Source organism: Ornithorhynchus anatinus, chromosome 8, assembly GCF_004115215.2.
Source record: "Ornithorhynchus anatinus isolate Pmale09 chromosome 8, mOrnAna1.pri.v4, whole genome shotgun sequence".
Lineage (NCBI taxonomy): Eukaryota > Metazoa > Chordata > Mammalia > Monotremata > Ornithorhynchidae > Ornithorhynchus > Ornithorhynchus anatinus.
In genome coordinates this window covers 6,579,777-6,605,213 of record NC_041735.1, presented here as the reverse complement: position 1 = coordinate 6,605,213, position 25,437 = coordinate 6,579,777, and the positions used below count along the sequence as shown (strand labels likewise).

The 25,437-nt window shown below is 52.3% G+C and overlaps 2 protein-coding genes across 17 annotated transcripts in view; one reads left to right on the top strand and one right to left on the bottom strand.

Moving 5' to 3' along the window:
* Positions 1-2,669, top strand: part of LOC100075030 (extracellular sulfatase Sulf-2) — a 66,509-nt gene extending 63,840 nt beyond the window's left edge. For all 6 annotated transcript variants that reach the window (XM_029070629.1, XM_029070632.2, XM_029070631.1 and 3 more), the window contains 3 exons: positions 635-668; positions 903-956; positions 1,714-2,669. In XM_029070629.1, the coding sequence (XP_028926462.1) occupies positions 635-668; positions 903-956; positions 1,714-1,744 (119 nt within the window). In that variant the 3' untranslated portion in view covers positions 1,745-2,669. The remainder of the gene's footprint in view (positions 1-634; positions 669-902; positions 957-1,713) is intronic.
* A 1,822-nt stretch (positions 2,670-4,491) lies between these two features.
* NCOA3 (nuclear receptor coactivator 3) overlaps positions 4,492-25,437 on the bottom strand; it is a 142,642-nt gene continuing 121,696 nt past the window's right edge. For 6 of the 11 annotated variants that reach the window (XM_029071127.2, XM_029071125.2, XM_029071128.2 and 3 more), the window contains 16 exons: positions 25,246-25,434; positions 24,832-24,933; positions 24,029-24,169; positions 23,650-23,797; positions 21,543-21,979; positions 20,530-21,410; positions 19,720-19,855; positions 17,643-17,837; positions 16,465-16,695; positions 16,247-16,373; positions 15,104-15,278; positions 13,864-14,160; positions 12,304-12,408; positions 10,294-10,597; positions 9,971-10,145; positions 4,492-8,724 (listed from right to left, as the gene is read on the bottom strand). In XM_029071127.2, coding sequence (XP_028926960.1) covers positions 8,421-8,724; positions 9,971-10,145; positions 10,294-10,597; positions 12,304-12,408; positions 13,864-14,160; positions 15,104-15,278; positions 16,247-16,373; positions 16,465-16,695; positions 17,643-17,837; positions 19,720-19,855; positions 20,530-21,410; positions 21,543-21,979; positions 23,650-23,797; positions 24,029-24,169; positions 24,832-24,933; positions 25,246-25,434 — 3,947 coding nt within the window. In that variant the 3' untranslated portion in view covers positions 4,492-8,420. The remainder of the gene's footprint in view (positions 8,725-9,970; positions 10,146-10,293; positions 10,598-12,303; positions 12,409-13,863; positions 14,161-15,103; positions 15,279-16,246; positions 16,374-16,464; positions 16,696-17,642; positions 17,838-19,719; positions 19,856-20,529; positions 21,411-21,542; positions 21,980-23,649; positions 23,798-24,028; positions 24,170-24,831; positions 24,934-25,245; positions 25,435-25,437) is intronic. The other 5 variants (XM_029071135.2, XM_029071131.2, XM_029071134.2 and 2 more) reach the window with 5 other exon arrangements.

The following is a 25,437-nucleotide window of genomic DNA, read 5'->3' as shown; positions in this document are numbered from 1 at the left end:
TTGATCCTCAGAGGGGAGGGAGAGGGGTGTCATGCTTTTTTAAAAAAAGTTATTTTAATAGCACTATGTACCAGACACTTAACTAAACGTTGGGACAGATAGGAGTTAATCAGGTTGGACACAGTCCGTGTCCCACGTGGAGCTCAGTTCTTAATCACCATTTTACTGATGAGAGAACTGAGGCACAGAGTAGTGACGTGATAAAAATAATAATAATAGTATTTGTTAAGCACTTAGCTATGTACCAGGCAGTGTACTAAGTGCCGGGGTGGATACAAACTGATCGGGTTGGACGCCGTCCCCGTCCCACATGGGGCTCACAGTCTCAATCCCCATTTTACAGATGAGGTAACTGAGGCCCAGAAGTGAAGTAACTTGCCCGAGGTCACACAGCAGCCAAGTGGCAGAGCTGGGATTAGAAGCCAGGATCTTCCGATTCCCAGGCCCGTGCTCTATCCACTAGGCCACACTGCTTCTTGCTCATCCTACTCCCCAGAGGAAGTGAGGCCATCTCTTGGTTACTTATTGGATGAAAATCATGTTTCCTCAACTTTGCATCTATCCGCTCAGGGAATGCTTAGTTTCAGATGCCATTTCGGTCACAAAAATCTTATTCATTTTTCTCCCCTTGTAGGGCTGAAGGATGGGGGTAGTTACGAGCAGTTCAGGTACAGTACTTTTGCAGTTTTACTCCTAAAGGGCTTGCAAAGCCACCCTGCTCTTGCCCAACCCGTGTTATGCCAGCCGTGGGCGCGAGCAACGAGGAAGCACGTTCTCCGCACCTCAGCAAATCCGGAGCTTCCACCAGTCACCCTCCCAGCCGGCACCCTCCGGGAACGGACCCCTTCATTTCTCTGTGACCGTTAACTTTTCTCTTTTCCTTTTGCCACTTGACAAATTAGGCAGTTTCAGCGTCGGAAGTGGCCGGAAGCAAAGAGACCTTCTTCCAAATCACTGTGAGTTGGGGAGTCGGTCCGGCCAACTGTCGGCAGCCCCGATGTTGTTTTTCCCGACCCTTTTCTGTCGATTAGCTACGGCGGGGGTGGGTGAGGAGAGGGAAGCTGGTTCGATCTCTCTTCAGATTCGCTCTCACGCCGTGGGCCAGCACAAGTTTTCGGACGGGAGCGGTAGCCACTTTCCAAGGTGTCGGGGGAAAAAAAACAAGTTAGCCAGGGCCCTGTCCCCGCAAGGGGCTCACGCTCTAAGAATAAGGGGGAAGGGTGTGTGAAGGGGGAGAGAAACATAATGTATGACCATCTTAAGACCATGGCAACTATAAATGTAAAAAAGCCCAGCAGGCCCCAGCCCCGATGGCCCCGTGACCAAGGCGAGATGACCGCAGGTGGCTGCTGCTTCTCGCGATCGGACTATTTGCGAGTTGTGATTGTGCGTCTTGTGGGGGGGAATCTCCCCTCTCTCCGCACCTGGGAAAGCCGAGCAGGGAAGCTCTGAACTTCAGTGAGGCTGCAGAGCTGGTGGCTTGGAATTACGGGACTCTCTGACCCTCCCCCCCCCCCCCAAATTCTTGAGCCCAAATGATCGGCCATTCTGAGAGGAAGAGGAGATTCCCCCCGCCAACCGCCCTTAGCCGGGGTTGCCGTAACTAGCACAGCAACCCCCGTCCCTGGCTTTCCTGCCTCAAAGGGGGTCGGCGTGAAGTAGAGGAACAGCACGATAATCCCAATCCTAAAAGCGAACGATTTTATCCAACAGGGGACAGCTGTGGGAAGGATGGGAAGGCTAGTGCCCGACGAGCGGAACTCCGGCTGTAAGCCCAAGAGGATCACCGGGCGGAAGGCTAAACTCTGTACAGAAAAACAGGTCTCACTTCAGGGAGACTCGTAACACTAGCCTGAAGGACTGGATCGGCGGAGGGAGCCGGAACCCACACGCCGTCGGGAGGAAACAGTGAACGTCGGACTCCTTCCATGACTCCGCCAACGCCCCTGCTTTTGCTTTGAATTATACCTCACCTGCGGCACGACAGCCTTTTCACTCGAGAAGTCACCACTAATCCTCTTCAAGCAGCCGACACAAGACGCAGCGGGGGTCGGTCTCCGGCAGAGTATTTAAGGTGGGAAGCCCCTCCCGGGGGGACGGAATTACCCCGGTGAAATCCGGCTCGGAAACGTTCTCGCTCATCTATCACCCTCACGTGGAGTCAAGGAAGAAAGGTGTCATCGGGCCACGGGAAACCGGAGTTTCAAAAACGGAACATTCTCCCCCTGCTAGCTGGAGGCGGGAAGCCGGGGTGAAGGGGGCGCGGGGCAAGTCAACGGCGTGGTTGTTCTCTCGGAAGGCCCTGCTCTTCTCGACAGACCGTTCCCGTTCGTCCTGTTTCCGCCAAAAGCAAACATTGGAGACCCCCGGCCCGGCTCCGGATCAGTGACGAGCCGGGTTTCAAGAGCGGTAATGTAAATAAATACTCACAAAAAGTCCAGTGGAAAAATTCCTTGAAGTTGTGAAGCATTTTGTTAATAAAGTGTGGAAATGCCCAGATATCATTCCTCTAAATGTTACCTTGTGACCACATAATACATTTCAGAATTGATCCTTTTTCCCTTTTTTAATAGGACTGCAAAGGAAAGCAGTGTAGTACGTTTTTGGTTTTAATGAAATCACATTTGTACAGAACCTCTGGAGTAAACGTCTATGTTGATTTCCCCCTTCGCATGGTGGTCTGCACAATTTCTACGGTAGTAAGGGCAAGGAGCCCCCGTCTCCTTTCACGGGATCCCGACGAGGGAGGGGTCCGTGTTGATAGTGCAGAATGGGGATCGTGAAACCTCTCCTCTTCCAGGCAAGGATCTGGAATCGGGCAACCAGCCGTGTACGGCAGATGTGTATGTCGGGAATACAGCATCCCGCTTGAGCCAGACTTTTCCGGTCCATCCCTCCCTCGATAGCATTTAGCATGGGGAGGGCCCCGGACAGAACTCTCGACCCAAGTAAGGGAGGAGGCTGCCAGAAGCTTGATCATCTTCCTCTCCAATGGTCTTGAAAATAAATGTACAACTCAGACCAGAGGGCTGTTGGTAAAGAGTTTCCCCATACTTTTTGGTAGTTTGGTTTGTTTTTAAGCACGCTGTTTCTAGGGGGCTAGTGGAAGAGGGCCACGTTCACGAGAAGCAGCTTGGCTTAGCGGATAATAATAATAATGTTGGTATTTGTTAAGCGCTTACTACGTGCAGCGCACTGTTCTAAGCGATGGGGTAGATACAGGGTGATGAGGTTGTCCCACGTGGGGCTCACAGTTTTAATCCCCATTTTACAGATGAGGTAACTGAGGCACAGAGAAGTTAAATGACTTGCCCGCAGTCACACGGATGACAAGTGGCAGAGCCGGTATTCGAACCCATGACCTCTGACTCCCAAACCCGTACTCTTTCCACTGAGCCACGCTGCTTCTCATAGAGGAAGGACCTGGGTTCTAATCCCTGCAACAGCACGTCTGCCGAGGGACCCCGGGTAAGTCACTTAACTTCTCCGTTCCTCAGTTCCTTCATCTGTAAAATGGGGATTAATAATAATGTTGGTATTTGTTAAGCGCTTACTATGTGCAGAGCACTGTTTCAAGCACTGGGGTAGATACAGGGGAATGAGGTGGTCCCACCTGAGGCGCACAGTCTTCACCCCCATTTTACAGATGAGGGAACTGAGGCACAGAGAAGAGAAGTGACCTGCCCACAGTCACCCAGCTGCCAAGTGGCAGAGCCGGGATTAAGAGTGTGAGCCCCGTGTGGGATAATAATGCTGGTATTTGTTAAGCGCTTACTATGTGCAGAGCACTGTTCTAAGCGCTGAGGTAGATACAGGGTAATCAAGTCGTCCCACGTGAGGCTCACCGTCTTAATCCCCATTTTACAGATGAGGGAACTTAGGCCCAGAGAAGTTAAGTGACTTGCCCACAGTCCCACAGCTGACAAGTGGCGGAGCCGGGATAGAGACTGTCCCCAACCTGCTTAACTTCTACCTACCCCAGTGCTTAGAAGATGCTTTCTCTTCTTCTTATGACACTCGTCAAGCGCTTTTTATGGGCTAAGCACTGTTTTAAGCGCTGGGACGGCAGGGACTGTCTCTATCTGTTGCCGACTTGTTCATTCCAAGCGCTTAGTAGTGCTCTGCACATAGTAAGCGCTCAGTGAATGCTATTGAATGAACAAGGTAGATCAGGTCGGATACAGTGCCTGGCACACAGTAAAAGCTTTAACAAACACCACCATCACTGTCTGCAGAAGGTAGGGGAGGAAGCAGTAGAGACAAAGGAAGGTGAATACTTACTGGAGAGGGACTGTTCGCTTTCCACGGACTGGATCTAGTCTCAGTCCAATTACCAGCTAAAAGCCGTCGCCCTCTGGTCGGTGAGGGGACAAGGGGGGGGGCCACCGTCTAGCATCGTTGGCGCGCGGGATCTCACTCTGCCTAGAACGGCACCTGCGGCTCCCGGGACGGAGATAATCGCGTGGGTGTGTACTGCCCAGACCATGTGGCTCCAGCTTTAAATAGAAACCTTTATTTACATGAATATTCACATCCAAAACAAATCAGAAGCAGTCAGAGCGTACAACCAACCGTTTTTCTAAATCATCCCACGTGGTTTGAAGTTTTTTTGCAACGCAGAGAAAGATACAGGTATTTCAAGCAATACTTAATGTAAACTAAATTTAAACTGAATTGATTCTCGATACTGCAAGCCTCCTCCTGAGAATTTTGACATATTGCTCTCAGAATCATACGTGATTTAATAGTCGCCGGATCATTTTCATCATCCTTGAAATTCCACACATTAAAAAAATAGCTTTTTTTTCTAAACCCCTGCACATTACTAAATGTAACATTCAGATAGTTTTGCCTTTAGATGAAAAAAAAAAAAATGCTCTCATCTCCTTGCTGTAAGCAAAAAAAAAAAAAAAAATCAGGATGAGACAAATTCATTGAAGTAGTTCAAACTCAGGAATTTTACCAGACCCAACTTCTCCGGTTAAGAGGAAACAAAACAACGCGAGCAGGCAGGAAGGTAAAGACCAAAGTCCACACGGTTCCGTCGACTAAATGACTTGGGCTCCTTACGAGCCTATTTCCCGTTCGGCCAAAAGCAAAGAAACCTTAACCCGGTCCGTCTGCTAGAGAATTAATGCCGACGAAAACTCCAGAGCGCTGTCGGTCGATAGAGACACCTTTCCGTCCAGGTGCAGAATTTTAAAATGCGACCCTAGTAACGATTCGATTTCGGGAGAGCTTTGAAAATAAAAAAGAAATTCTCATTTCCTTTCCGTCGCAACTGAGTTTTATTAAGAAAGAAAGGATCTTTGGATTCAGCAAGAAGTCAACGCGCTCTAGAGCCAGACCGAAGTGAGGATCAGTTCAATTTTCTGGTAGCACAGTTTAGAAACCAGGAGGTATATAAATAGAATTTAAAAATCAAAAGGGAACGATACACTATGTTGTACACTGTCTCAGAGATCTATTCTTCTGATATTCTCACCGGTAAAATGACCAAGTATAAAAACCTGAGAGACGTCAATAGGTTTTCATGTTGACCGTTTGGAAAAGGGGGTCGTTACCGGTCAGCTCTGGGCCAGGACGGCCTACTCTCAGGATCGTTTTCCGAGCTGACGGTCACAGAGGAGCTAAAAAAAACAAACCAAAAAAACACCCAAAAAACCACTACAAAGGGAGGAGTGCCATTATCCCGTTCAATACCCAGATGATCCAGTCAGGATAAAGTTAAGTACACCGAAAGCCTAAAAAAAAAAAAAAGCCTTGGACGGTGTCAGCACAAGTAGGGCTAAACCAGCATATTATGGGGGTGGGAAAGTTCCTTCCCCGACAAGAAGACTAGCCACCTGTGGTCTCGGCTGTCATTCGATTCTCCCCGCTCCCCAACGGCCCCTTCACACACCCAACCGCTCCAAGGAACGGCCGCGCCCCCTGATTTTAGGCAACGGGGTGGGAAACGGTCCACCACAGAAAGGTCCCGTGTCGTTTACAAAAGCGCTCCTCGCTCGCTCCTCTGAAGTTGCTTCTGGACACTCCGGCTGTGAGAACTGCTGAGAATTATGAGACGGTATGAAGGGAACGAAAGAGTCGTCTTTGCGAGGACTTGTGGGAAACGCCGGCTAGAGAGCTGAAATCGAATTCGTGGAGCCAGTTCTCGACCGTCGCTAGTAAGGAGACTGGACTCGTGTGGTTCCTCGAAATGCACGGATTATCGGAAATCCCCATCGTTAGCCGAACCGCCAACACTTCCCCACCTGAGACCTTCTCTCGGGCCGCCACCGGACTGCCAGACTGACCGCTCTGTATTGCAGCTCCCTCTTTTCTCCACGTCCACCGCGTGCGGTCGGGTGGCCAAAGGTCAGGCGGCCGGAGGGAGAAGGGGGACGGGCAAAAGACCGGCAGAGTCCGCTCCCGAGCGAACGATTAAGAGTTGGCCGTCCTGGGGGCCCAAAGGGGAACCTCTCTCTCTCTGCATCAAAATGTCAGCATGTTTCGGGGACTGGAAGTGGAGTGGGGGAGGGTGGTTTCGGATCAGGACGTCGAGGAAACGTTAAAACGGCTCACCCGCCGCAACCGGGAGGACCACTCACGGACAATTCAGGTAACGAAAACGAAAGGCCAACGAAGCGCTTTCTACTGACTGTCTTGAAAAGGCGGGGGATCGTCTCGAGAAAAACACCCTCACCTGCACTGGAACGATTGACGGGCAACCCGAAAACCGAGAGTTCTTTTTCTTGCCCAAATGCCCCGGAATCAAAAACGAATCCTTCCACCCTCAAAAAAAAATAAAAAATACAAAATTCTAACAAAGTGCTTAGTTATAAGTTGGAGAAAGCAATCCATCGACTGCTTTAACCTACACAAATGTTTGATTTTTTTCTTTTTTTAACAAGCGGTTTGGTTAGAAGATGGAAAGGAGTGAGGGGTCCCGGATCAGAAGGGAAGGGAAGCTTCAAGGGAGCACCCCCCAACCCCGCCACAAACACACGCGCTTCTATCGCTGACCTCACTGAGCTGAGTTGACGGAAATCGACGTTGTTAAATATTTAGCTTCACAAACTCTGCAAAAATGAGTTACTGTGACCTACAAAAGTCATATATATATATATATATATATATATATTTATATATATATAATACAATATCTTAAAGATCGTATTTACAAAATCTATTCACAAAAACAGACTGCAAAACTCTGATTCAGACTGCAGTTCCTTGCCTTGGGTTTTCTGAAGTTTATTTTCAAAAAAGGATTATTGCTTGACCATACAGGCAAAGGGTGACGCTCTCCGGTCTCTTCAAATTTACAGTTCTTGTCCTCTTGGTGAGCTCTGGCGAGGATCGGGAACAATTCACCGCACCATTATAAGTCCTCAAAAATATTGCATTAATCCATTCTCTCTTTTTTCTATAAAGTGCACTCAGGGCACATTAATATGTAAATATTAACCACTACTGCCATTAAATACTGTAATTAAAGATTCTCCCCCCGTGTAGAGTCACTACCCATCACTCGGGGGTGCCTAGAATTCTGAGCTGTTTCGGGGGGGCCGGTCAGAGGCCCGGAGAATCGCGAGGCACATCACAAACCCTCCGCGGGACCGGTGGACGCCTGGCCCGGACTGGGGCTAAAGGGTCGATGGGGAAGCTAGAGATCGAGAGACCGCGACTCACTGGGGACACGAGGTTAGCAGTAGACTGTGTGTTCGGTAATTTGAGCGATCCCCAAGGCTGGGGCCTACATTCTCGGTCAGGCGCCGCTACGAGAGCCACCGGACATTTTGTTGCTGTTGTTCCGTTTTGTTTTTTAAATCCCACGTGATTTCTCCGTGCTCTTTGGCCTGACTGTGTTTAAAGGGCTTTGGATAGCAAGACAGAAAGAAGCAACACCTAAAGAGCCTACCGTATCGACTTAAAATTCCATTTCCCAGATCCGCATTCGCGAGAGGCAGAAGGCCCAAAAATAACGATTTGCGTCCATTGCTTTGTACACCACAATATACAGAAACACCCGTAGACACGGCCTCGGGTCGGAAACCAGTCCCGGTCAGGTGAAGTTACCTGGGATACCTTGACGAGATGGGGGAGGGTGGGGAAGGGGGGAAGCAGGTCCTTTCCAGCGGGCCGGGTGCCAGGTTCAAGGGGCAACCGCCCTCGTTCGTTTGCGCCTCAAAAATATTAGTGCATCGTCATTTGTACAGTGAATTCTCTTTTAGGGGTTCCGGTTTCGGGGATCAGCAGTATTTCTGTTGGAGGTGGGGGAGGGGAAAGCCAGGAAGTCACCGGTAAAATATCTGTGCGCCAACACGAGTCATCCACGCCACTGCACGCCGACCACTGCTTCCCGCAGACGACGACTCTCTCGCTCGCTTTAATCCTGCTCCCTGATTTTCGGGCCGGCGGGACCCCGTCCTGCGTCCCTATAGGTTGGCCTGCTCGTCCACAGCCCAGCCCCTCCCCGGGGGGACCAGGTGGACGTTACTGGACAGCTGCGGGTTAGCGTGGGGACTGGGACGGTCTCTCCTGTCCCCGGCCGGGCCCTGAAAAGCCAGAGGATAAAACCCTGTTACCTGATCCGGACCCATCGGCATCCCCGACATCGCCATGGAATTCATGTTCATCGGTCCCATGTGGCCGCCTCCGCCGCCGCCGCCGCCGTTCATATGCATCATGCCGTAGGCTGCCGGGTTGCTCTGGTGGCCGAACTGCTGCTGGGAGAAAGAGCTGCGGAGAAGAGATGGGCGAGAGTCGGTCCATCGGGCCGACTGAGCGCTTACGGCGTGCAGAGCACCCGACTGAGCGCCGGGGAACGTAAAACACGACATTTTAACGGACACGTGTCCTGCCCGCGACGGGCTTGCAGGCTAGGGGGAGGAACGCATCGCCTCAGAGGGGGTTTCGGTCACGGGTGGATCTCTACCCCTTAAGTACGCGATAGACGCCCCGCCTTCGGCCTCCACAGCACTCCGGTCCGTATCCCCGATTTCTTTCCGTTCACGTCTGTCCCTCACTCTAGACCGGAAGCTCCTTGCGGGCGGGGAATGAGCCTACTGGCTCTGTTGTACTGTACTCTCCCGAGCGCTTAATACATCGCTCTGCACCACAGTAAGCTCTCGTAACGACCATCAGTTGATTGATTTGCTCCAGAGAACCAGTTCTGGGAAAGAGTCCGCTTTGGAAGGGGGAGAGACGGCCTCGGGGACCCCTGCCCGAGTCCCTTTCGTTCGCCCCCTCTGCCCCTTTATCAATGCTTCGAAGGCACTGAATGTGCCACGCTGGTTTCCTCCACGCCCGTATGAAATGGTAAAACCAACCGTCCGACTACGGTTTTAACTCCGTGGTTAGTCGATCGATTGGTGGAATTTACTGAGCGCTCACTGTGTGCCGAGCTCCGTATTAAGCGCTTGGGGAGGTACAATACACAAGAGTTGGTAGACAGGACCCCTGCCCTCGAGGACTAGAGTGAGACAGGCGGGAAAAGAAATGGCAGAATCCATCCTACGCCTTCTGCTTTCTCGTTGATTCGAGTCACCCGCAAACAACCTCAGAACGCAGACCTCGGCCGCCCCTGACAAGCTTAAGAAGTGATCCGTTTTCACACGGCACTTCTGTCCGTATCTGTAATTTATTTATACTAATGTCTGTCCATCCGTCTGTCCCTCCGTCCCCGACTGGTTGTGGGCAGGGAATGTGTCCGTTTATTGTTGTATTGTACTCTCCCAAGTGGTTAGTACTGTGCTCTGCACACAATAGGAGCTCAATAAATACAACTGAATGACAGGAGAGACCCCCCCCCCACACCTCCCACCGACTTTCGGTTTCCGTGAGTATTTCTCAGGAGTAATCCTCCCCAACCCAACCCTCCCTCACCATGGCGTACCGGTGAGCACCATTAATGGGAAATGCCGGCTGGCAGAAATACACTTATCACCTCCCTACTACTTGCACTTCTCGGCCCCCCGAGGCTCACCTGTTCCTGGCCATGTTTCCTGACGGCCAGCCTTTTATCTCGGGCGACTGATACATCGAGGCCGCCTGAGGGTGCTGCATCAAGGCATTCTGGGAAGGACCCATTCTCGTCGACATCATTGCACCGGGAGGACTCGACACCCTGCTGAAGGCGGGATCGGGTTGTTGGCTCATTCCTGACCGGAGAGAAGGGAGAGCGACGTTGTGGTCTTGGCGGGGTGACTCTGAAAGGGAGAACCATCGAGTCCCGGGGGGGGGGGGGGGGCAGCCGACTCCGCTTCCCGAGACTCGGGGCGGCGGAAGGCCGACGGCGTTGGGACGTACCGTAATTGGGCTGGTACGGGTATTGCTGGGGGGGAGCCGGTGGCATCGCGGGGCCCGCCAAACCACCGTCCAGGCCGGCCGCGGCTGTCACGTTGGGCGGCGGACTGAAGGTTTGGGGTTGCTGCTGCTGCTGCTGTTGTTGCTGCTGTTGCTGCTGCTGTTGCTGCTGTTGCTGCTGCTGTTGCTGTTGTTGCTGTTGCTGCTGCTGCTGCATCATCATGGCCACCCTCTGCTGTCTGATGTGGTGACTTATCAGCTCTCTGTTGCGCTGGGCTACCATCTGAGCATTAAGAAAACCTTGCTGCTATTCAAAAGAGAACACTGTTAGAGGCCGCAACAGAAACCGACGGACTGTGGGTTTGCGGGATAAAAGAATAATAACAATTTAAAAAGATAGGAATTTCCCACTAAAGCAACACGGAGAGGCACGGTGTCATTCTTGATGGGGAGGGGTTTCGTTTTATTAGAAATTGGGAAAGGACAGGGGTGGGGGGGTTTGAAGAGCAAGGACGGGGTCACGGGACTTGAAGAATGGCGGACTGAGGGACTGCCGGGCTTTGGGAGGCCGGTATTGTCCTAGACCATCTAACGAGCTTCCGGTGAATAGGCAGAGGGGAAGAAGGGGGGAAAAAACGGGAAGACGAGACGGGGGAGGTTATACTGAGGTGTGGGGAAAGGAGAGAGGTGCGAGAGGAAGTTGGAAAGAAAAGGAACTACGAGGTTTGTTGGGTTTTTTTGGCAGTCGAGGGAGATGGGGGAGGGACATGTTGACAGTCACAGGGACATCCCACTGGAGGCTCCTCTGACTCTGGGAATTTTCTCAGCTCAACATGCGTGCGCGTGGGTGTGTGTAGGGAGAGAGAGAGAGAGAGAGAGAGAGAGTGTGTGTGTATAGGGAGGGCGGGAGAGATGGGGAGTCGCCGGGGGGTTTTGGACAGGGGAGAGGGCGTAGCCGAAGCAGGGGATGAAAAACAAAAGTTTTAGTAGCAGCGTTCTGGGTTAACAAAAGAAATAACCTCCCAGGAATCAAACCTTTGAAACCTTTTGGCTTGCATGTCCTAGTATAGGTCATACTGGACATCTGACACCAAGAAAATGCAAATAATACCATCTCCAATAAGCGTTAAAGAAAAGGACCAATTTGGCATCCATACACGGGTCAATGACACCCAAAGGAACTAGTGAGACAGCACAGCCCTGTGGATAAAGCCCGGGCCTGCGGGTCAGAAGGACCTGGGTTCTAGTCCCAGCTCTGCCATTTGTCAGCAGTGTGACCTTGGGCAAGTCACTTCACTTCTCTTTGCCTCAGTTACCTCATCTGTCAAATGGAGATTAAAACTGTGAGCCCTGTGTGGGACATGGACTGCGTCTTATCTGATCAAATTGTACTTCCCTCAGTGCCTGGAACATAGTAAACAGATACCATTAAAAAAAAAGTGTTCGAATCCCTGTCAGGAGCCATCCTCTGCTGGACCTCCCTCAGCTGGAACTGGACTCTACGAGAATGCAGTCACCAGGATCTCAGATCGAATCCTCAGGGACTTGGGTCTGGGAGTCAGAGGACCTGGGTTCTAATCCTGGGCTCCGCCACTTGTCTGCCACGTGACCTTGGGCACGTCGCTTCCCTTCGCCTCGGTTCCCTCATCTGCAAAATGGGGATTCACTAAATAACCGGTTCTCCCTCCTATACTGTGAACTCCACGTGACCTGATTATCTCGTTGAATCTACCCCAGTGCTTGACACATAGTAAGCGCTTAACAAACGCCATCATCGTTATTATTATTGGAGGAAGGCATCCTTGCACCCTCCAGTCCCTGCTAACCATCTGGCTGAGGGTGTGCTCAATCGATCAGTCCGTCGACCAGTCGTGTTTATCGAGCGCTTACTGTGTGCGGAGTCCTGGACTGAGCGCCTGGGCGAGTCCACCGCGAGGAAAAAGGGGAAAAGGGCTGGCCCGCCGAGCGGACGGCGGCCTGCTTCCCACTGGTCAGTCCCGGTGCCCTTCTCACCTGGGAGTTCACTTGGGCCTGCATCATCGGCCTCATCACCGCGCTGCCGCCGCCGGCCGGGTTGTCCAGCTTCATCTCAAGCGCCTGCCGGTTCTGGTTCAGAAACTGGGAGAGAGGAGAGAGGAGGAGACGCACGGGGGTCAGAGAAGGGGGCCCAGACGTCGGGTCCTGCAAAATCCGACCGGTGCACCACGTGGTGACCCTGCTGCCCACCGGCCTCGTTGCTTCTCGATTAATTAGGCCAGTGGCTGCAGGCGTCAAAATGGATTCCCTAAAAGCAGACTGTCAGCTCCTGGTGGGCAGGGACTACGTCCGCCAACTCTGTTAAACTGTACTTTCCCAAATGCTTAGAAAGCTTTCCGCCCACGCTGACAACTAGCTGGAATGCCAGTGGAGGGTGGGGAGACCTTCTTGAACGTTTCCTTTGGAAACCAAAGGAAAGATGGGGATGACAAGAGAAGAGCTAGGCTGTACGACGTCCTCGAGAAACTAATAAGGATAATTGGGGTATCTGTTAAGCCCTTACTATGTGCGAAGTTCTGTCCTCAGATAGATACGAGGTAATCAGGTTGGACACGGTCCCTGTCCCACATGGGGCTCCCAGCGGGGATTAGGACGCAGGTCCTCCGAGTCCCAAGCCCGCCGTCTTTCCACTTGGCCACGCCGCTTCTGGACTCTAAAGAGTTCTTGGAATCTAAACTCTCAACTCCCAACTTTTTTATTTGAAGCCTGTTTCTCTATGGTGCTACCGGAGGCATCTTCTGGAAGCTGCGGTGATTCAGATTCTCTCAGAGTGTCTTTCGGTGAGCACCTGCTTTACTGACCCAGCCTCTTCGACTCCCTGCTTCAAAACTCTTCTCTGGCCCTGCCCGCAGTTTTAGTCTACTCTACAGACAGCTGCGTGTACCATCTTCACAGAACGGTGGAAGCGGCCTGGCACAGTGAGTAGAGTCCGGGCCCAAGAGTCAGGGAGTCGCGGGTTCTAATCCCAGCTTCGCCGCTTGTCTGCTGGGTGACCTTGGGCAAGTCATTTCGCTTCTCTGTGCCTCAGTTCCCTCGCGTGTGAAATGGGGATTGAGACTGTGAGCCCTTGTGGGATGGGGACTGTGTCCAACTCTATTCGCTGGTACCCACCCCGGGCATAATACAGTGCCTCATATATAGTAGGCGCTTATCAGACACCACAATCATTATTGCTATTATTATCGCTTTCTTCAAAGGTTTCCAATGAGCACTTGTTTTTTAAATGGCATTTTTTAAGCGCTTACTAGGTGTGAAGCACTTACACTAAGTGCTGGGGTAGAGACAAGATAATCAGGTTGGACACGGACCCTGTCCCTCACTGGCCTTACAGTCAAAGTCAGAGGGAGGGGGATTTACTCCCCCATTTTACAGGTGAGCTTAACCGAGGCACAGAGAAGCAAAGTCACGGTCGCGGAGCAGACGGCTGGGGGAGCCAGGACGAGAAGCCAGATTCCCCGACTCCCAAGTCTGTGATCTTTCCACCAGCCTGGCACGTGAGGGCAGTTCTCACCTCAGGAAGAGTCAAGAAGCGATTACCTGCTGCCCCTGAAGTCTCTGCTGGAGCTGCATTCTGAGCTGCTTGGGCGTGTTGGATCGCGGCCTCATGACGCTGGCCCTGGGGTGCATGCCTTGCAAGGGGAAGTTGCCTTGCTGGCCCATCTGAGTCATCATGGTGTTGAAGGACTGCTGTTGACCCTGCAGGTTGCTAAAGCCACCCTGCATCGCTGCTCCTTGGGTCTGGTAGGACTGCCCGTATAAAGCGGTCTTCTGGTCCATCAGGACCGCAGACTCTTGGCCTTGGAATGAGTCTTGCTTGGGCTCCAGCGCCTGCCCCTTGGTCAGAAAATGAACAGAAAAACCCCCGTGAGGAAGGGAACAAAACCCGAGGCGCGGCCATCTTGGATACTACTGACGCCCTGACCGAGGGGAAGCCTTCGGAATTAAAATGAATTTTCTGTGGATTGCCCAGAAGCCAGGTCAAAAATCGCCTCCTTCTTATCATCCCATGATCTGCGACAACAGTCTTCCCGGGAAAGACGAAAACGGTGACAAAATAGCTGGCCTCATTCGGAATGGATTCACTAGTTGGATAAATACTGCTTACCGATCAATTATAGACCCCTGAATCTAATTTTAAGAAAAAGAAATGCAGAGAAAAGGGGCAGCGGATTGAGACTATGCCTCGATCCCAACGACAGAGCACCTGCAAACTCCTCCGGGAAACGAAGCGGAAAACAAATCTGGGATTGTGCCACTTAGGACAGGGATCCTGGTTTAACTGAAACATGCTCCCTGCCGATCACCCAGGGAACAATCATTTCATTTACAGAATACGTGAGGAGGTTGCTGCTGTTGTGGTTAACGGTATCTGTTCGCGGCTTACTACACGCCAGACCCCGTCCTGAGCGCTGGGTGATTGGGTTGGTCACGGTCCCTGTTCCGCATAGGGCTCCCAGTCTTAATCCCCGTTTTGCAGATGAGGGAACTGAGGCCCCATAAAACGAAGTGACCTGCCCAAGGTCACACGGCAGACGAGTGGCAGAGCTGGGATTAGAACCCAGGTATTCCGACTCCCAGGCCCGTGCTCCTTGCCGCTGCTAACGTGGCCGACATTTCCGTCCAGGACGGCGCGGTTGAAAAGCATCATGCCTGTTTTTAATTGCCCTATAAATGCTCGTTGGTCAGCAAAGCCCACACTCGCAGTTGATGCAACAGTCCCGGGCAAACCCACGCCCACGCAGCCACCCACACGCTTCCTCTTCCCTCGGCTACTTACTTGATTTACAAGGTCGGGGATTCCTAGGGCTCTGTCAATTTCTTCGAGTCCGGTGACATCTGTGTTGCTCAAGAGAGTATGCAGCTGATCTAACAAAGCCCTCTCATCGCTCTGACCTTCTACGTTAGGCGGAGGGCATAAGAGATCATCCAATGAATTCCTAACTAACTGCCTGCTGAAGAAGGAGAAAAAAAAAAGTAACCGTTACAACCGCGAGAAAGAGGATGGAGGGAGACACTCGGAGTTGAGCTCATATCCATTCCCGACAGACATTCGCTAGACATCCAAATGTTCATAAAATATGGACCCAGAAAGACCGTGTCACCGGGAGGGCGAGGAGGCCCTCGACGTCCGTTTTCCGTCCATGAACTACTGGCTGGATAACGCTCTTCTCCCAAAGAGATCGAGGCGCTTCCGTCTAATAAACGTAACGCTTTTTTAAATCGCAAAACTTAACCGACAGAGTGAAAGCAGCACCAGGAGCAGAAGGAGAATGCCGCATGGGAAGCAAAGACGAAGACCCGAGGGAGGAACGAGCTACCGGAGACGCTACCCACGGCGTCTCAAGGGCGAAAGTGGTCAGACTGCAAACTGTCGGCCTCCATTTCCTCCCTAAGAGTCCAGGTCTAATAATAATTATAATCGTGGTATTTCTTAAGCTCTTACTAGGCGTCGGGCACCATACTAAGCCCTAGGGTAGATACCAGGTAATCAAGTTGGACACGGTCCCTGTGGGCCTCACAGTCTTAATCCCCATTTTACAGACGAGTGAACTGAGGCGCAGAAGTGACGTGACTCGCCCGAAGGCACACAACAGACAAAGCGGCGGAGCCAGGACTAGAACCCAAGTCCTTCCGATTCCCAGGCCCGTGCTCTATCCGCTAAGCCACCAAACTTCTTAGCCAAAATCACATCTTGGCCTTACCTCAAAAATAAATCCATAGCTTACCAGGATGGAAATGACGGGTGTTACTTCAGAATATCATTTCCCCCGCTGCAAAGCTGGTTTCAAAAACGCAGGAGTTTCGGGGCAGAAAACAAACCAACCCACAACTCCAGGGCACCCAAATCCCATCTGAATCACGTTTCGCGGAGAGGAGTGGCTTTATTCACCACGCCGGCTTCAACTGAGCGCGTCCCTACCTGTTCTGAGTCCCCCGAGGGCCCTGCTCCATGGATAACATACTTTCTGCCCAGGAATTGGGTGGATTGGCAGGTGCCTGCTGGCTGTAAGGATTCACACCCATGCCCATGGACATCTCGGTGGGCCCTGCGAAAGGAAAAGAGCGGAGACTTCACTCGGAACCCTTAACCGGCACCCGGGACGACTTCCGCGGCCACCGTCGAGACGGGCGACTTACTCATGTGGATCATCTGCTGCTGCGGGATCGGTCTGGCGCCGGGTATGCTGTTGGACCTCATGGGCAGGCCGGGAACCGAGCCGCCCATCGCGGATCTGGGGAGGCCGTAGTCTGACCCCGCTCTGGCGATCGGACCGGCGGCTGACGCTTCCATTCTGTTGACTTTGGAGGTGGCCAAACCCCAGTCGCCGGAGGCGAGCTGACTCATAGCCATATTTCGATTGGGCCCACCTGAAAAAGGCAGTAGCACCGTTCACTCCCGCGATTTGCATTCTGAAAATCTCGTGACCCTCAGGGGCAGACAGATGGGGCCGGCCGTGTAGGGGATGGGTCTCGCTACCATTTTCTGCTACCGCAGACCGCTCGTTAAGGGTCGGGGGGCGTATCCGCTGATTCTGTTGTAGGGGGCTCTCCCAAGCACTTAGTACAGCACATAGTAAGCGCTCAATACATACTACTGATTATGCAGATCACTGTGGGCCAGGAAGGTGTCTCTACCATTATACTGTCTCTCCCAAGAGCTCAGAACAGTGCTCTGGCACACAGTAAGCGTTCAATAAATATGACTGACTGACTGTGGGTTCCGATGGCCTAATCATAAACCCCTAGTTCACTCAACCATGCGAAAATTCCTTCTTTGCGTCCCCTCTAGATTGCAAATTCGCTGAGGGCAGGGAGCACGTCTACCAACTCTGCTATACTGTACTCCCCCAAGCACCGAGTAGGGTGCTCTGCACACAGTAAGCGCTCAATAAACCCGACCGATAAATCCGTTAGCCACCATTCCAGCCAGTTCTTTCAACTCAGAAACGGGTTAGATCAAACCAGACCGAACTATTGAATTTCTCCTCTCCCCCACAGAGACGTGTCTGGATCAAGCCCAAACTTACTATGCGAAAGAGACAGATGGAACAGAGCCAGTTCCAGGCTTACTTTTATTCCCTAGGTGCAAGTGGCAGCAACGGCATCGCCTTCAACCCGAAGGGCGACTCTGCGGCTTTTGTTCCGTGAAAAACGGTCTCCTGACCCTAAAGAGTTGGCATAAGGGCAACTCCCCCGTGTACTGAGGACGCACTGACTAAATTTCCTGGTCGTTTCAAAAGTGAAACTCCCGTCAAACAAACGCGTTTAGTTACGGAAACCCATTCATCACCGCGCGGGCTACGTATGCGACATACCCGCGTTGGGGCCAAAGCCGTCCTGGCTCTCCATCATTCTCGGACTCCCGCCCATGATGGGCTGCTTTGGTAACATGGAAAAGGCATTGACGTTCCTTACTGCGGGGCTGGAGCCGACGGCAATAGGGCTGTCTAAAGACACGGCTCTGTTGAAAGGTGGTCGGGTGGGCTGGACTGACTGCGGACTTCTCAAACCTGTTGAAGGATAAAAATGCAAGATTCCTATCTTGAGACCCCCCCTCCACCATCAGATGGCCCTTTAGTCGCTCCCCCCACCCCCCATGCTTTCAAACTTCCTCCCATCCGAAGTCCTTCCTCCTTCATTTACATTACCAAATGAACAGGAGAATCCCCCGGCAGCCTGAGAGGGGATTCCTTGCTCCTCTTTGAGAGAACCTTGCTGAAATAAAATCAGCCTATCGGTGGTCTGACTAATCTTGTCTTGCTTTCCTACCAGGTTTCCTAGTGGCCTAGTGGCAACTGCCCGGGCTTGGGAGTCAGAGAACGTGGGTTCTAATCCCTGCTCTGCCACTTGTCTGCTGCGTGACCTTGGGCAAACCACTTAACTTCTCTGTGCCTCAGTTACCTCATCTGTAAAATAGGGATTAAGACTGTGAGCCCCACGTGGGACAACCTGATCACCTCGTATCTACCTCAGTGCTCAGAACGGTGCTTGGGCACATAGTAAGCGCTTAACAAATACCCGTAACTATTATTATTCGCGGCTCTGCCACTTCCCTGCCGGGTGAACTTGGGCAAGTCATTTCATTTCTCTGTACCCCAGCTTCCTCCTCTGCAAAATCGGCATTGAGCCCTACTCTCTCCCATTTAAACTGTGAGCCCCATGTGGGACAGGGACTGTGTCTGACCTGATTAGTTGTTACTACCCCAGTGCTTAGTACAGTGCTTGGCACTGTAATAATTAACAAATACCCCAATTATCATCTTTACCCCAAATTCTCCACACCAACATTCCCCGAATCCACCCTCCCCCATTGTTTCTAATCACATTTCTCGTGTCTAAATTTCTAAATATCTAAATTTCTGCAACAGTCTCTTGATAATCTACCCTCCGTGCAAGAGACTTTTTCCACCACAGTTTTGGTTGTTATTAAAAATTTAAAACTCCTACCGTATTCTTTAAGACCGTCTTACCAGTGGCGTCTTTTGAATTAAAAGCCCTCACCTTCCGCTACCTCCCGGCTCCTTTGACGCCAATCTATACAAGGAAATCTACCTATTATCACTGTTACACCACTTTCCTCTTCCACTGACGTCACTGCATTATGCCATTCTTCCCTTTCTAATAAAAATAATTAAAAAAAGGGAAACAGCATCGCCTCTCTACCCCAGGACTTAGTGGTTGGCAAATGCCACTATTATCATTAATATCATTATCTGCCCAGGGTCACGCTGCAGGCAAGTGATGGAGCCAGGATCGGAACTCAGGTCCTCTGACTCATGCCCAGGCGCTTTCCATTAGGCCACTCTATTCTGACATAACACAACTACGCGTCTCCTTATAACGCAAGGTGTTCTCAAGAACCCGACCCCTGCATTATAGCACATCCTGGAATCAAAACCACTCCCCAAGGATGACTGGAATTCGCTCAGTATGATAGTAGGGCCAAAGAAAATTCCTTCCTCCCAGAAATACGAATTACACTTTCCATAATTTACCTAGGAGCAAATGGAAAGGTAATTTGAAAAAGGATTCAGCATAAATGATAATTATGATATCTATTAAGCGCTGGGGTAGATAGGAGTTAATCGGATCGGCCACGGTCCCTACCCTCACATGGGGCCCCCGGTCTAAGCGAAAAGGAGAACAAGTAGTGAATCCCCATATTACAGTTGAGGGAACTGAGGCCCAGAGAGTGAAGCGACTCGCCCAAGGTCACGCGGCAGGCAAGTGGCGGAGCCAGGATTAGAACCCAGGTCCTCCGATACCCCGGTCCTCGCTCTTTCCACTAGGCCACGCCGCTTCCCTAAATGTATATTCTATCTGAACGGAGAAAACGCAATGGGCCCCGAAGCACCCCAAACGGAAACGAAGCAGATTTCAAACCTCTCTTACCTAAAGGCGTATTTCCTTGAAACATTCCTTGCTTGGTCCCCAGATTATTCCCGTTGGCGGACATGGCGTTGTTGTAAAAGTCAGAACTGGTCAGATCACCGAGGATGGCATCTAAATTATCCAAGTCTCCGCTCACCTGAAGGCCAATAAAGTCCTATTACGACTCGGGGGAGGGAGAGGAGTAAAACTCAACTAAACTCGTCTCCGACAGGGGCTCAACTGTAACGTTCGGGCTTTGCCGGTTATGACTCGGACGGAGGAGAGGGTAAAACTCAACTCGTCTCTGACGGGGGCTTGACCGGAACATTCAGGCTTCACCGGCCGCCCGACCGCCCCGACGGAGGGGAAGGCCTCAGCCGTAGAGGCCTTTGAGAAAACAAACCAACAGAAAAAAACCCCACCATCCCCTCGGCACCCCTGAAAAGGAGATAGCAAGATCTCAAACTCCTGTGATCTCTCGTTGAATCCTACGTTTAGTGACCTCACACTGATGGGGTCGGGGATCGCTTGGAAAACAATCACTACGCCCAATTCTGGAACCCCTTGGCAAACCGTCAGGTTCCGCTAGACGGCCAGCTCGAGGTGGGAGGGGATCGCTCACCTACGGCCTCCGTCGGCCTTGCCCGGGCGTTCAGTACACTACCCCGCCCCTGGCACGCGCTCAATACATTCAATCGTATCTCTTGGGCGCTCACTGAGTGCCGAGCACCGAACTCCACGCTTGGGAGACCACCATATGCCAATAAACAGACCCGACTCCCCGCCTCCCGCGATGGGGCGACGGACCGACCGGCGGTCCCGGGGAATCACCTCTTCGGCCGGCTCCGTCTTGACTTTCACCTCCTTCTCCTGACTCGACGTGGGGACGGCGGAGCCGCCGCTGCTGCTGCTGCACTGTCCGCTTTTATTGTCGGCTCCTTCCACCTTGGGATTGATTTCCTTGGAGAGGGGATCGGTCGGATCGTCCCGGTCCAGCAGATACCTGAGCAGGGCGTTGTTTTCCTTCTTCTTGGGGCTCAGCTGCTCCTGCTTGACGGGCCCGTCGCCGCAAGGGGCGGAACCGTTGCCGGTGTCCTTCCCGGTGGCCTCGGCGGTGATCTTGGCCACCTCGGCCGGGGAGTTGCCGTTCTGCAGCAGCTTGTGCAGAATCCTGTGCTTCTCCTGCAGCAGGGACCCGTGCACGTTGGACGTGGAGGACACGCCCCCGGACGTGGACGAGGAGACGCCCGACGGGCTGGCCGCCCCGGCGGCGTCCTTGCAGCCGGGGTCCAGCGGCGAGCCGGTCAGGGCCGAGTGGCCCCGGTCGTCCGAGGAGCAGGTCAGCAGCTGCAGCAGCTTCTTGTGGCCTTTGCTCTCGGGCGGCCCCCTGGGATGCTCCGCCCCCTCGGGGCCGCTCTCTTTAGCCTCCTTGTCGCCGGGGTGGTCCCGGCCGCCGGACGGGCAGACGGAGCTCTCCGCCGGGCTCGGCTCGCGGTACGGGCCGGGCGGGCTCTTGGACTCCTGGCCGCCCGTTTTGGCGGGTTGGGCCGGGGGCACGTTGGGCGAGTGGTCCAGCTTGGGCCCGGGCGACGACAGGGTGGAGAGGAGCGACGTCCCCACGCCCTCGCTGATGGCCTGGAGGGCGCTCAGGGAGCTGCTGGAGAAGCTGGGCCCGCCGGCGTTGGGGGCGGATCCCATGGGCGAATGCAGGCCTGCGGGGGTCGGGGGGAGAGGGGAGGGACGGAAAATGGGGTCAGGGAGGCGGTGAGAGGGGCAAAAGGCCCCGGTCTCGCTCAGACACCCCGCGCGCTTGGACCCGCGCCCTCGCGCCCCGGGGCAACTACCTGCCACGGGAGAAAACTGGTGGGGGGCCATCTTGGGGCTGCCGCGATTCCGGGGGGAGATCATGATGTTGGGCTGGCTGGAGCTGAGGCCCGGGCTGCCGTGGGGGGGACTGCTCATGTTCAGTCCGTAGCCGCCGCCGCCGCCGCCGCCGTTGCCGCTGGTCTGGTACGGGGCGGGCTGCATTGCCGGCCCGGGGTTCACCGGGCCCAGGGGGTTGGGGCCTCCTCCTCCTCCTCCTCCTCCTGCTCCTCCGTACCTGGGGCCGCCCATCTGCCCCAGGGCACCGGGGTCGCCCGCGCCGTAGCTCCTGGTCGGGACCGGCACGCCCTGACCGGGCGACACGTTCACCCCGCTAACCGAACTGGGGCAGCCGGCCGGGGGCGGGCGCCCGCCCTGCCCCAGAGGGTTGGCGTTCGGGCGGTATCCATTCTGTTCTCTGAAAGATTGGGCCCGAAAGACAATATTTACTCAAGGGGGACCGCCCTTCCGAAGTCCTGAAAGTGAATCCCCCTTTCTTCTCGTCACCGTTAATAACAGTAATAATAACGGTATTTGTTAAGTGCTTACTGTGTACCAACCACTGTTCTAAGCGCTGGGGGAGATACAAGATAATCAGGTTGTCCCACGTGGGGCTCACAGTCTTAATCCCCATTTTACAGCTGAGGCAACTGAGGCACAGAGAAGTTACATGACTTGCCCAAAGTCACACAGTTGACAGGTGGCGGAGCCGGGATTCGAACCCTCGACCTGTCTCTATCTGTTGCCGATCCGTACATTCCAAACGCTTAGTACAGTGCTCTGCACATAGTAAGCGCTCGATAAATACTATTAAATTGAACACCCAGGCTCATGCTCTTTCCACTGAGCCACGCTGCTTCTCTATTTTTTTATTAATAATATCATTATCGTTGTGGTTGCTATTATCATCACTGCATTCGTTACTTGTCAAGCACTGCTCTAATCGCTGGGGTAGATACAAGGTCGTCGGGTGGGACGCAGTCCCTGTCCCACAAGGGGCTCACGGTCTAAGCGAGGGAGATCAGGCACTGAATGCCCATTATATAGATGAGGAAACTGAGGGACAGTGAAGTGACTGGTCCAAGGTCACACAGCAGGCAACCGACAGAGCCAGACGGCGAGGGTTCAGCTTATCTTCACTATTCGGACAATTCTATTTATTGAACCTGCGTGCAGAGCACTGTAACAAAACCTTAGAAGAGTGCAACAGAACAGATTCTGTTCCCCGCCCATAACGAGCTCACAGTCTAGAGAGGGAGACATTAATACAAATAAGTCATTTATAATAAATAATTTAAAGCTATGTACATAAGCGCTGTGGGGCTGGGGGTGGGGCTGATATCGAGCATCCGAAGGTCACAGGTTGAAGTACACAGACGACACGGAAGGGAGAGCCAACCAGGGAAAATCGGGGCTTAATCGGGGAAGGCCTCTTGGAGGAGATGTGACCTAAACTGCAATTCTCGACACCGATGACAACATCCATCTTGGAAATCAACAATGTTCGAAGCTCAGGCTGCCTTGTGGGAAGGGACGGAAACGAACGATCTAAGTCGTCTGACACTTTTCGCGATCGGAAGTATTAACTCTGAGAAAGAGTAAATGGAGGGCTAGGGGACACAGGCCTTGAACCAAGGGGAAAACAGCTTCTGCCGTTCCGCTACGGGACAATAGCCTTGCTTCATCTATGGAACCACGGAACGCCAGAATCGATGGCTGGAAAGGATTCCAAGGGTCCCTTGTCTCCGGGAGGGGCCGTACTGAAAATATTCCTGACCCACATTGTGGTTTTTCAAATTCTTCAACACATGTAAAACACAGCATAAATAAAATAAAAAATGCTCATCCCCCAGCGCGGCTGACATTGTCTCAGGAGACTCGACCAAGCCATGCTTTTGTCGACAAGTACCCATCTTAGTGCTCACCCACGGCAAAACGAGCTCTGCTCTCTTCCCAGTCTTCACGCCTTTTAGCGCCGCTTCTGAAACCAACACAATCTCAAACCTCCCCTTGTATGCAAGCCTCAAAGTAATCACTGGGAGAGAGCGATCCCATCCAGACACTTTTGGCAATCGGAATTGATATTACCTTTGTAGGAAGTGGGTAGAGACAAACCCATGCCGGTCATTGGTCACTGGGTTGCGGAAGAGTTTACTCTTTGTCTGTGCTGTCACTATGGTGCCGTCGGCTAGAGAGAAGCGATACACGGGGGTCTCGGCGTGTCCTTGAATGTAAGCTGGAGAGGGAGGGGAAAGGCAAAACCTCAGAATGATCGGCGGCAATCACCACCTACCTTTAGAGCCAAAGGGGCCGATTAAACGACACGCGATATTTTGAGGTTTTCCCCCCACGCCCTGCCCCCAGATGATACACCGCAGTTCGGAGAATGCTTTCGGACTCGTTCATTTTACTCTGAGATTTACATCCGAGAGCATGTGTTAAAACCAAACACTTCGGAGTCCCTTACCTTCTTGATAGTGACGTTTATGAGACCAGGGCTGTCCGTCATTAAGGCAAAAAAACCGCTGGATACATCTCCGGATGATATCTTCGAAGCCGGGCCTCATGGAGGATCTCAATGAGTTTGTATCGATGTTGACCACTTTGCCTGTCAAGAAGTAGAGCATGGCCACTTTCATTCTACATAACACTAGCCCCAAAGCCGAGCTTTTCCCAAGCTTAGTCGGCAACCAAATCGATTTGTTACGCTGTGGAACTTCACCGAAATTTCTTGGCTCTCCGACTTAAGGACTACAGACTGTAAAAGTCGCCTTGCTTGGGGAAAACTTGGAAAGTTTGATTATTTTCTCTTTGTCACTAAAGGAAAAAAGATGGAAAACTACCAAATACAGGAGGGAGGCTGGGAAAAAAGTCCTTCCCAGGGACAATTAAAGACTTTCCAAAAGTCTTGGCAAGATTTGTTTGGGTGATTCAAATCTGCTATGGCAAAAGGAAGTTATTTCAAGCAAAAAGAATTCTATCACAGCCAGAGTGCGTAAGTGGAAGGTAAATTAACACCGAGGTGTTAACATGGGGCCGATTTAAATAAAAACAAATCCAAAGTGCTTTCCCAGAAACTCCAGACCTCATTCTTGAACACAAGAAAAGCCAGAGATGCACGATATTAAAGGTTGGGTACAGGATGTGTGTACTGACTAGATCATCATCACTCATGGAAATTACCTGGCGTTCTATTACAAAAAAAAGTTACACACACCCCCGGGAAAGGGAAACAGACCACAGATTCAGTCTTGGGTTCATTTTTCTCACCTGAAAGGTCATGCCTGGTGATGAAGCTCTCTGGATTGGACGGAAACACCCTTTCCACTGTCGTGAGGCGTCGGGCCACGCAAATCATGCAGGACTGTAAATCTACAATCAACAAGCGAGCCGTTTCAGATTTCTGCAACTGTTTTACCGTTACGCTAGGGAGTGGACTACTTCTTATGGAAAAGCGAACAAAGAAACTACTTTGGGAGAGATGTTACGGTAGGGTTACCACACAACACCGTATGGCTTAGGCTGTGAGCCCCATGTGGGACAGGGCCTGCGTCCGACCTGAATAACTTGCAACGGCCCCGGTGCTTAGCATATAGGGAGTGCTTTTCAAATACCCTATCCGGGAAGAAATAACGGAAGCGAATGGTGCGTCTGGGATGAAAGTTCAGGGAAGAATATTTTTACCTTCTCCTTCTTCCATCATGGCTCGTGGCTGAGACAAGGCAAAACACTGCATCGTTTCATATCTCTGCCGTGGATCAGGACTGCTGCCTACATCTTCCAGAAGGTCATGCGACGTTTTCACCGACATTCGACAATTAAAAGTATGACTTTTTTGTTTAGGAGTCTCGTTCGTCCAGGCAACGCCATTAACTT